Source organism: Drosophila grimshawi, unplaced genomic scaffold, assembly GCF_018153295.1.
Source record: "Drosophila grimshawi isolate 15287-2541.00 unplaced genomic scaffold, ASM1815329v1 contig_848, whole genome shotgun sequence".
Lineage (NCBI taxonomy): Eukaryota > Metazoa > Arthropoda > Insecta > Diptera > Drosophilidae > Drosophila > Drosophila grimshawi.
In genome coordinates, this window is record NW_025063692.1 from 12,362,272 (window position 1) to 12,374,713 (window position 12,442).

At 40.0% G+C, this 12,442-nt stretch overlaps 1 protein-coding gene across 3 annotated transcripts in view; it reads right to left on the minus strand.

Moving 5' to 3' along the window:
• The window catches only part of LOC6565990 (disks large homolog 2), a 70,920-nt gene that overhangs the window by 28,556 nt on the left and 29,922 nt on the right, over positions 1 to 12,442 (minus strand). For 2 of the 3 annotated variants that reach the window (XM_043215929.1, XM_043215931.1), the window contains exon 5: positions 7,428 to 7,756. In XM_043215929.1, coding sequence (XP_043071864.1) covers positions 7,428 to 7,756 — 329 coding nt within the window. Of the gene's footprint in view, positions 1 to 7,427; positions 7,757 to 7,962; positions 8,092 to 12,442 lie in introns of those variants that run through there. The other variant, XM_043215930.1, reaches the window with a different exon arrangement.

Below are 12,442 nucleotides of genomic sequence, written 5' to 3' on the forward strand. Positions count from 1 at the left end.
ATTTTTTGTTTTTGTTGTTGTTGTTGTTTATTGAGCAAGGTATTAATTACGACGACAACAACAGCAACAACAACAACAACAACAACGCACTGTAAAAAGTTGCTTGACCAATTTCTCAGCACTTTCGAAAGAAATTTTCGCTGTTGTCGCTGGTTGCTTTTGTGTTTGCACCAACACCAATAATTGCTGCAGTAGCCATTGACGTTGCATGTTGACCACACACACACACTCACACACACACATACACACACATGCATAGACATTGCATAGTTTTTGCGACTTTTGTTTTTCACTTGCACAAACATTTTCAATTCCAACAACAGCAACAACAACAACACTGTCGATCTGGCAACGCTGCATGCAGTGCACAAAACAGCTCACAGTGAATGCAACTAGTAAAAAAAGGCAATGCAACTGCAAAGAAAATGACTACAAAAAAATATCAAGAAAAACTATAGATGTGTGGAGAGAGAGAGATAGAGAGAGAGAGTTGGAGAACAGGAGAGAAGAAACGTTTTGCATTGTTGTTGTTGTTGTTGTCGATTTTGAATCTTAATTATCATTTAATAGGTTCTTGGCAGCACACACACACACACACACACACACATTGGCCAACAGTGTTGTTGTTGTCAATCGATCAGCAGTTAACGGTAAACAAACGTTGTTGCTGCTGCTGTTGCAATTGTAATTGCAAAAACAACAACAAAAAAAACAAAAAAAATTAATCACAGTTATTAAAAATTTGTCATTGTGCATTTTGCCGGTCTGCGTACAGTTACACATTTGCTGTTGTTGTTGTTGTTGTTGTTATTGTTGTTTTGTTACGTTCAACTGACACGAGACGCGACAACACAAAACGGTTTTAGCTGTCTCTGCGCACAAAGTTAGCCATAGACTGAAAACACTAAAAACCTGCGAGCTGAGCGCCGCCAACATAAAACGAAAAACGCTGGCTCAAAAGCGTCGCCAGCAGCGATTTTGCTGCACAAGAGAACTGAGACACCTAAGAGAGCGAGAGCGAGAGCGAGAGAGAGTTGTTGTTGTTGTTGTTGCTGTCGTACCTGTCGGCAGCGCAGCGCAAGTGCAGCACACTCAAGCGAACCACTCAAAACGAACAAGTTTTCTGCTTTTCTGATTTTCTGTTTTTCTGTTTTCTGTTTTCGTTTTTGTATTAAAGGATATACACATACGTATGTATTTACATAGATAGGCGCACACACACACACACACACACCTGTGTACACACATAAGAGGCAGACAAACAATGGGTTTGGCAAATTGCGCTAGTCGTAGTAGCTTGAAGAGTGCACAAAACAGAGAGAAGAAGAGAAGCAAACGAAGCTAAAGCGCTGTGCACAGCCAGGAATAGGAATTCCAACAAAAGCAGAATAAAGAGGAAAAACAAGCAGAAGCAGATGTGGAAGAGAAGAAGCAGAATAAACAGCAGCAGCGGCTCGTAAGTGAGGTGAGCGCAGTCGAGCGAACGAACGTTGACGTTGACGCCGGCAGCGAAGGCAGGTACACATGTTCATGCATACAAACATACATATAAATCTAGCATGTCTGTGTGTGAGTGTGTTTGTTGGTTTTGTTATGTTTGTATGTATATAGTTAAGCCTGTTGTTAATACCTGGCAGCATACAAAAGAACAAAAGCTGTGTTTGCACCGTGTGTGTATATATGTATGTATGTATGTATGAATGTGTGTGTGTGTGTGCGTGACTCAACAGTCAGCTATGTATGCACGTATGTTGCGGCGACTGCGGCCGTTGCCCAAAGGAAACAACAACAACAACTGGCGTTGATTGGCGCGCGCAGCTCCAAAGGCAGCATTTACAGACGCAGCCTCAAACCGACACAGCAACAAAGATACCCAAAACATATACACACACACACACACACGCACATAAGGAAAATAATCAACACGCATACATACGCAGTTACTTGTATGTATTTGTTGTTGTTGTTCTTGTTGTTAGCCTGTGTCGCAGTCAAAGAGAGCGCGAGAGAGAGAGAGTGAAGAAGAGAGGAGCCAGGCACAGGTAACGAAAATAATTAACGCATTGTGAGCAGAGCGCTAAACACATACATACGCGCACACACACACAACGCACACACACACATATGAATGTAAATTTACTACTAAATCTGATCTAATGTTGCCGGCCGCACAGTGTTTGCAGATCTGTCTACAGGCTCGACGACATAATTGTCTTCTGCTCTTTATCGCTTACTTTGTTTTTTTGCAATTGCGATTACTGTGGAAAGTGGATGGTTTTGGTTTTAGTGTGGAAACACTTTCTTGACATACTGTTCTCGATGAACTTAGAGGACATAGAGAGGACAAGGGCAAAGCTACGGCTAAGCAAAGCGAAAGAGGCGAAAACAAAACAAAAGACACGTCGCCCGTTGCGTTTTACCATTTTTGTTTTCTCAGCAGCAAAGCATCCTCAAAAGATATGATCAACAACAACAACAACAACAATGCACGCTTGTGGTATATATAAATGTGTATGTCTGTGTGTGTGTGTGTGTGTGTGTTTGTGTGTGTGTGTGTTTGTATCGTATAACGCGTATTTCCATATGGCTTGCACGGGCATCATTTGGGTCGCCTTTGCTTTTATTTTCTGCTGCGGCCCAGTTGCCAAGAGTTATAACGGATTTATCTCAAGTTACCAAGTAGCAATGCACACACAAACACACACACACATACATACATACACATATACAGTTGCACTTGCAGTGCCGTAAGACAAATAAGTTTTCATTTTGTGCATATTCTCACAAAACTTTTTTGCGCCTTTTATTTAGTTTATATTCCACATAACTTTGCAAAAAAAAAAAGTTCAGGCACTGCAACACTCTGCTCTCGCACTCTGCCTCTCTCTCTCTCTCTCTCTCTCTCTCTCTCTCTCTCTCTCTCTCTATCTATCTCTTTCTCTCTGCGCCTTTGTTGCGCTCTGTTTGCCTTTATATTTTATTTTACCTTCTGCCTGCGTTCGTTTCTTCTGCCGCTCCCTCTCGCTTTCCCTCTCTCTCACTCTCTCTCTCTCTCTCTCGCTGCCGTAATGAGGGCCTTTGTTGTTGTTGTTGTTGCTAGGCATCATGAGAATTCGTCTTATAACACGACAGGAAATTAATGTTTTAATTACAAGGCGCGCTTTCGCTTATGTTTGTTTCATTTTCCTTTTCCTTTTTCCTTTTTAATATTTCTTATTTTTTTATATTTTTTTTATTAGATGCCCAGCAGCGGTAAGCTCGTAAACGTAATTGATTTTCCATGGCTACATGGGAAAGTGACCATCACATTAGCAGCACCAACAGCAGCAATAGCCACAATCACCTGGAAATACTGTCCTACCTCAACAGTAGCCACAAAAATGCTGCGCCTGCGCGTGCCTCGCATTCCGAATGCCAAGCGGGCTTCGAGGCTGACTGGGTTTTTGGTCTGCGTCTGGTTTGGGTTTCGGTTTGGGTTTGGATTTGGGCCTGGTCAGCAATCAACACGATGGTGGCTACATGGCTCGCATGTTAAAGAGATATGTATGCTGCGGTATCCCCCTCCCTTTCGACACATGGCTGCCACAATCTTGCAACACCCCACCACACCTCCTCTCCTCCTTTCACACCACTGGCGAAAAATTCCAAACTACAGTTGTGCCGGCCACGGTTTTAGTTTTCAGTTTTTAGCGGCTTGCAACAATATTTCCACAGCATCGCAAGCGATTTACGACGTGGTTGTCTGTGTGGCAAGCTTCAATTGATTAATTTCTGAAGCTAGAAATCTAGAAATTGTGATTCAAAATGCAATGCAATTATAATTATTATATTAGTTCTGTTCAACTTTTTGCACGAATTCAATTTGAAATCTAGCTGGAAAAATAGAGCTTGAGGATAATCAAATTTAGATTCACATCCATAATTATCTAAGCTTTACTAATACTTCACAAATTGTGAGCGTTACTGATTGACAGAAGCAACTTTATGGAACTGCTTGACTTTAAATTATGCACAAGTACGTTGCAAGTTCAAGTAAAGCAACAAGTGGCAGAAGTTTCTTCTGTGTCTGCGGATGTTGTTTTTATTGTCACCCTAATTTTGCCCCGACGACGTTAAGCGACTAGAAAGAGACGCGAGGAAGAAACGCAAATGCAAACGTGAAGCAAACCCAAAAGCCAATTCAAAAATCCCAGCAAAAAAGACAAATGTCAACAGCATTGATGCTTGCTGTCATCGGATTTCAATGCCAAGCCAGGCCCAGTCAAGCCAAGCCAATCCAAGAAAAGCTGATTGCCGAGTCGAGTCGAGTCGAGTTGAGTCGAGTTGAGTTGAGGCGAGCTGAAAGCCGAATCGAACCGAGCCGAGCCCATCATAGAATGACAATTTGGCAGCCTGTCAAATGCACAGCAATAGCAACAGCAACAGCAACAACTGCAACAAGAGCAGCAACAACAGCAGCAACAAAAATGACTACAGTGATAGCCATAAATAATGCAGCACATTCAAGTGCGCCGTTCGTGTTGCATTCAACTGACAGCGTCTTCATCGTAGTCATCATCGTCATCATCGTTGTTGGTTTTGCTGTTGCTGTTGCTGTTGTTGTCGCTGTTGCTATTGCTGTTCCTTTTGTCATCTTGGCCATTTCCAGTCAGTGTCACTGTCATCTGCAACTGATTAGTCAGCAGTTTTTCTTTCTGTTTTTTCTTTTGGCTCGCTTCAGACATTCAAATCGGATTCGAGTGCAACAAGTGAATTAATAAAAAGAAAATGTTTTTTTTTATCCCACCAGCAATTTTAAAGCAATAAAAATAATGAAAAACTAATTGCTTAAAGTAAGTAAAACTTTGTTTGCTATTTATGATAATGTTTGTAAGCAATTTCAACATACTTCATTTTAACATTTGCATTTCATCAGTAGCTTTGATTAGATTTAGTTATAAACGAATAAATAAACTAAACTAATGCAAGCTTAAAGCACTGAGAAAAATATCAACATAAAAAATAGCAAACTATATTGTTTCCAAAATATATCTCAACTAAAAACCTACATTCATTTTCACAAATCACAATACAACAACAAGTCAGAATGTTCTAGTCGAGTGCGTTCGACTAACAGATAACCCAAGACTGGTCGAAATGAATACAAATGAAATATATTTAAATGAATGAATCTTGAAGATCGATTTTACATATTCTCAAAATGAGCAACAGGAAGAAAAAATGCGAAAAAACTACGAAAATCTGTTTCAAATGCAATTAATATGTGTGTGGAAAATGTGTTTTCGAGAACCCAATAATTTGCAAAATATGCAGTGAACATGAATTTAATTGTTTTCCTAATTTGAGATTCAATTGCAGAATATTTCATTTTTTTCTTGTATTATTTTTATGTTTTTGACCCGCTTTCGATTGAAAAGATTTATTTCGATACTCGCGAACCGGAGAAAGTTTATCGATAAAATTAAACAGACTTGTTCCGCGCATCATATACGAGAAATTTTATATACTTCATTTGAGGAACAAACATCACAATGTTCATCTTATATGTTCTACTTTTGAAGAGCTTTGGTTGTTTTACTCATCATTTTTACATTTTACCTACTGCCTGCCAGAGTATTTCCTTTATAATCCCGACTGTGGCTTATACATATTTTATGCATCTTTTTTTCTTCTTCTTAGAATTGATTGATATTTAGCTGAAACTGTATTCAAATGTGATTCGAAAATAGAACTTAATAGAACACATTCAATGGAAGCGGAGGCAAATGAAATGGACACATTTCGATCAATGAATTAAGACACTGCATGTTGAAGCTGAAATTCAGTTTCATATATGCCATTTTCTTGAGCAACAAGTGAGCGAAGCTGCTTTCAAGGAAAATCGATTTAAAATGTATAAATATGCAGCGCAGGGTGTGAAAAATAGCTCGTTAATTAATAATGAGTGTAAAATGAGAGCGCGCGTGGCGCTTCCCTCCACAACATGCCACCAGGCAGGCAGGCAGGCAGAATTTGCTGAAGCATGTGGCATGGGGCACGGCAAACTGGTTGTGTGATGGTCGATGATGATGACGGGGCGGGCGAACGGCCAGCGAAATCGCAACCGAGCCAAAGTCAGAGGAGGCAACAACAACAACAGCAACACACACTGACACACACACACAAGTCCTGGACAAGGACAAAAAACAGACAGACAGCAATACAAACACAATCAAACGAAATACCTGCAGATGAAAAGCACGGCGAACAGAATAATAAAAAAAAAAAAAAATGTGTGAAAAATATCTGCGAATGCAGAATGAGTGTATGACAAGCAGGACGAGAACGAGAACGAGAACGAGTACAAGGACGAGGACGAGGACAAGGCAGCCAGCTGGAAAACCCAGCGAGCCATCCAAGTAAATAAATAAGCAGTCATAAAAACAAAACACACACACACACACACAGTGAGAGAAAGAGAGACAGAGAGAGAGAGAGAGAGAGAAAGGGAGAGAGAGGTAATTCCATGGCGCAGAAAGAGAGAAAGAAGGCGACGACGAAGACGTAGGATGTGAATGCCGAATGCGGATTGCAAAAGGTTGCCGTGTTGGCGAAACGGTAATAAATGCTAGGCAAATAGAGAAGCAAACAAACATAACTTTACACACACACTCACACACACTCACACACACACACACACACACACACATGCATTCACCAAATGAATTCAGCATGTTCGAGAGTCACTGGACGACGACCATTGAAGATTTTTAAGGCGACGCCTGCTGCGTAGGCAACACTTTTTTTGCTTTAATTTGCATTGCTTCTTAGCTCGGGCACAGTGGCTGCCCAACTGTGGGGCCATATGCAGTTGTAATCAATAATTTGCTCAATTCAAATTTGTTACTTATTATTTCAGTGCTTATATTCAAATATTATTTTTATTCAATCAGAGTTCAATTGCAGTTCGATTTAGCTTTGCATTCATTTCAATTAAATGAACTGCTTAAATACAATTGAACAAATAGACAAATATACATTTATACACACGTTTTTTTTTTTGACTTCAAGTTAGTTAGTGCTTTTATAATATAATAATATATTAACAATTATTTCGACCATATCAGTCATCGATTAACCCTTATATAAACTCGACATCTTTAAACTTATGGCGATGTTTTTTATTTTTTTGCAAATTTTCTGTCAAAAATGACAACATCTAAAATTGACAAGTCTCTGGAAATGCTCTTGCTGTGCTTGTGTTGAACTTGTCAAAACTAAAGCGATTTCAAATGTCTAGGGCATATATATATTATATTTCTGCAATTGCAATTGCGTGAGCTTGTCCTAATAGGAACTAAGTAGGATGATTACTTAAACTAAACAACTAATTGGCTTATGCAATAAGTAGACATATTTTGTAGAGTTAATATGTACTGAGAACTTACCTTGGATCTTGTCGCAGCGATTGATCGCCCAGTAAAAGTTCAGTTCTTCCTTTTGATATGCTACTTGTGGGACTATTTTGTTGCTGTTGGTGTTGCTGTTGCAGTTGCAGTTGCAGTTGTTGCTGCTGTTGTTGTTGTTGTTGTTGCTGAAGCTGTTGTTGTTGCAGTTCAAAGACGGCAGCGCCGCTGAGCAACTGTTGCTGGGTTGTTATGTTGTTACTGCCGGTTGCTGCTATTGCTGTTGCTGCTGCTGTTGTGTTGTATGGAGAAAGGCCAAGGCCTTCGCTGGACTGGTGCACGATGACTTCATCCTTAAGCGTAGTTAGTAACTGCGAGAGAGAGAGAGAGAGAGAGAGAGACAGTTAGTGTCTATTAGCCAAATGATTGCAGGCTGGCTTGCAATGGAAATAAAAAACAAATCAAGCAGAAGAATCACAAAAATCGGACTGAAAACGAAACGAAACGAAACGAAAACGTGCAACAGCCAATGTTGCAACAACGACAACGACAACGACAACAATTGTTGCCACCTCACCTCTCGTCTCGGTGGATACAAATTATTCGATATTAGAAGATCAAAGTTTTTCATAGCGGACGTCCCAATGATGTTGCTGCTGCAATTATTGCTGTTATTGTTGCTGCTTAAAAGTAAATGTTGCTGTCCAATATTGCTGCTGCTGCTGCTGTTGCCGTTGATGTTGTTGTTGTTGTTGCTGGTGCCGCTGGTGTGCTGGTGCTGTTGCAACTCCGCGAACGCCTGTTGCAGCTGCCCGCTCGAAATGGCCGTCGAGTATTCGGTTTTGGGCGTTGTCGTTCCATGTACGGATGTTCCACTGTGGCAACGCATCGGCAATGCAATATCTGCCGCTGTCACAATGCTCGTCTTGCCAACGCCACCGCCAACGCCACCGCCAACAGCTGTTGTTGCCGATATTAGCGGCGATGTTGATGTTTGTGCATCAACAAAATGTGCACCACCACCAGCACCACCAGCAGCAGCAGCAGCACCAACATCAACAGCAGCAGCAGCAGCAGTAACAACATCGCCGCCCAACGACGACGGCTGCAACTGCAATTGTCGCTGCTGATGTATTGCTGCTGTTGTTGCCAGCGTTGCTGCTGCAGCTGGCAATGTTGTTGTTGCTGGCAGCGTTGTTGTCGGCAACTGTGCGTGTTTGTTGTTGTAGCTGATGTAGGTGATGCCACAATAGTTGGCACCATCGACATCATCATCATCATCATCCATATCATCGTCGTCCACCTCCTCGGCCAAATGTTGCAGACTGCTCGCCAGCAATGATTTTGCCTGCAACGGTTTACCAGTGGCAGCAGCCGCTGCCAATTGTTGCTGCAGCTGCTGCAACTGTTGCTGCTGGGCATGGCTCGTCTGATAGATGTGACCAGTTGCGCTGCTCGTCTTGTTGTTGCTGCTGGCGCCTGCTGCTGCCTGCCCCTGTTTGAGTGCTGTTGCCGCTGCTGCCGCTCCTGCTGCCGTTGCGCCAACAATAGCCGCTGTTGCAGCCGTTGAGGTGCTGTTGCTGCTGCTGTTGTTGTTGTTCGGTCGGTCGCCTGTTGTACTCGCTGTTGCTGTTGCTGTCGCTGCTGCTGCTGCTGCCGCTGTGGCAGCTGCAACGGCGGCGCTAACCAATGCCGCCGACGGTGCTGCCGATGGTGTTGACATTGTTGTTGTCGCCGTTGTTGGGGCCAGGGATGGTGCGCTGATGGGGCCACCCGCTGTTGCTGTTGTCATTGTGGCACTGCTGCAGGTGATTTGATTGCTGCTAAATGACGTCACATAGATCGGCGTCGATTCGTTGAGGAAGCTCAGGTCCTGTTTTTGGCTGGGAACAGTGCCGCTTTTCGATTGCTGCAGCTGCATTTCCCACAGCACACAGAGAAAGCGCGAGAGTGGAATGAGAGGAATATATAAGTGGAGAGAGAGAGAGAGAGAGAGAGAGAGACAGACAGAGAGTGAGAGATGGAGTAAATCTAATATTGGAAATGAATGATTCATCAATTATCGGTAGATCAATTTGTTATCGATACCAACTAAATCATTATATCGCTTGATAATTGGTTTCAGTGCCGTCATTTGTCTATCGATTATCGATTACTTACACAACTGTTGACTGGACAATACAATAATCGATGCGAAATGCATTCAATATTCAACAATTACACTGAGGGAAAAAAGAAACGAAATCCATTTGATTTGAAAAGTGTGTATAGTCCAACACACTTTTCGTATATCGAGCATTTTAATTCATAATTCAATTTAATTCATAATTAAAAATGTTAAAAATTGTAACTGTAACTGTAACTTGGTCAGATTGGTTTATTCTTGGCTACCCTTATGCTTGCAGCAAATGTTGCACCACTATAAAATAATAAATTGCATTTTTAATTGAACATAATTTGTTTTAGATTCTCTGATTTCTTTTGTGTATAAAATAAAATTAATAAAAGCTTTAGAAAAATGTTCGATATGAATTAATATTGGGTTGAATTGTAAAAATGTTTGAATGTGTATTTATTTATTTTGAACAACAAAAAAAACATCCTCTATATACAGACATGAACGGAAAAGCGTAATTAAAAGGGAAAAGAAAAATGTTATTTTTGTCATAGGCTGTTTCTCAGTCACATCAGCACACAAACGCATACATCCTTTTTCTTCAATTTTCTCAATAATAAATGAAAACTCGAAAAAACGTTGTTGCTTTATTTGCATATATGCAAATCAATCAAAATTCATTTAAGTGAAGCCAGCCAAATTAATCCAGACGCAAACACGCCTGTTCCCAGAACCGGGTTTTGGCACGCCTAATCAAATCTGCATTATTAATATACACAATATACTACAGTGAACGCTCGCATAATGAACACGAAATGACTAAATACTCAAAACAAACAGGTAACTGAGATGAATACAATCAAATAAAATGATTGAATAAATTCTGTAATATGGATATATTTTTGAGGAGCTCTTGAAAATTCCGTAAAAATAATGATTTTTTCAATTTCGATTTAATTATTTATTCGTTGCGGAACGGCAAACATTGTGTAGCGAGAGTTTACTGTACCATTTAGATACCTTTTGTTAAACGTTGCGTAGGTGTGCCAACATCCCAATCTCTCTCTCTCTTTCTCTCTCTCTCTCTCTCTCTCTCTCTCACACACACACACACACACACACTCTCTACCTGAGTCTGGGTGCGTGGGAGGCTAACAAAAGGCGAACTCAGTCGCTGATTCGATGTCTGACTTTGGCGCAGAGACCGCACCCAGTACCAAGCAATTCCTGCAAAACTGTACGGTTTAGTGACAAATTCAACAGACGACATTAAAAGTGTATATGTATATGTTTAATAAGGGTATATGCATATATGCAAGTGAATATCTATATTATCACATATGAATATATATATATATATACCCATACACACACACACACACACATACATACTTGCTGCTGCGACTCTCAAATCAGTCTAATCATCCTCAAACCCAATTCACAAAAATCATCTTTTAGCCAAAGCAAACTTTGAACTACCTTCCTATTTACACTCATTACAATCCACACACCACCCACGCCTTCCACCCACCCTCCTTACACCCCTTCTCAGCTCCTATGCACACGTATGTAATCGTCGTTTTATTTATTCAGTTCTTAATACCCACTCAAAATGGACAACTAAGAAAATCCTACAACTATTGAAGTTAACAGAAATAAATTAAGCAGAAAAAAAGATGTAAATAAAATTGAGTGAAAGTTAAAATGCATAAATTGGGAATGAGAATTCTTGTGTATCCTAGTCCGATTCGATAAATATCGATAAATATCAATGCGACAATTTGCTTTCTTTCTCCTACAATTTTGTGAAACAAAAGAAGCGAAAGATAACAAATAAGTGGTTTTATTTGCATGTGTGCGAGTACAGGGTATATGCTTGTCGAGCAGAGTGCACTCATGCACTTTTTTTTTGTGAATTATTGCCAGTGAAGACGAGTCAGCAGTCGGTGGCTGCTGCGTGTGGCAAGTGTGGGTAACCGGCTCATCAGTTAACCGGACGAGTAGGAATCAGCAACAAGATGGAACCAAGAACTGGGACAGCATCCTGTTGGCTGGCTACTGATCATAAGTAAATAAATATTGAGATCAAAATGAAACTGACTGTGTCTAGCCACTTGTCGTTGATTGATAGTTGTTAGTTGATGCAAGTGATTTATTATTTAAATCAATTACAATACGATAAACAATTACGAAATGTGTGTGACAGCAAAAGGGAAACTATTCATAAAAAGAAAAAAATACAAATTTTCAATCTGTTACATTACATCAATTATTGACTTCATAAATTCATGGAATTTATTATGATTTATGAGTTCGTAAAACACATGGGCAACTTTTTATAATATTATTCAAAGTGGCATATGAAATTTTGAATGTTTCCGGCAGGAAATCGCCAAAGTCGTGTTGCAGTCGGCCAAAACCGACTGCGAAATACTCTAATACCAGCATATAACAACAGGTGGCAAAGGAACTTTTGTCCTTTATTAAACGTTACCAATAAAATGTGGTGAATCTAGCTCTACAATTATCGATGATAAGTTGGCCTATCGATTTCTCAACTCAAAAAAGGTAACAAATCCGATATACCAATATAATTATCGGTTATTCTCGTAAGCAAGATATATGACATAGTAGACTAAGTAAGACATAGTAGTAAATAAGACGTTAATAACTTGTTTAACAAAATAACATGGATAAGTTTTTCATATAAGAACTAATCAATAATAATAATAAAAGTATTTGATAAATATTTGCCAAGTTTTATTAAGATTTCTTCAAAACTGAGGGACTACTGTCTAAACAGTAAAATACTCTCCACAAGGGTATACAAACTTAAAGAATCATAATATGAAAATATAACACGATCAAAATGAACTTTTTGTTGTTTTGATTACTCACAAATCGATATAAATTGAAGTTGAACTGGTTGCAGGATGTGTTC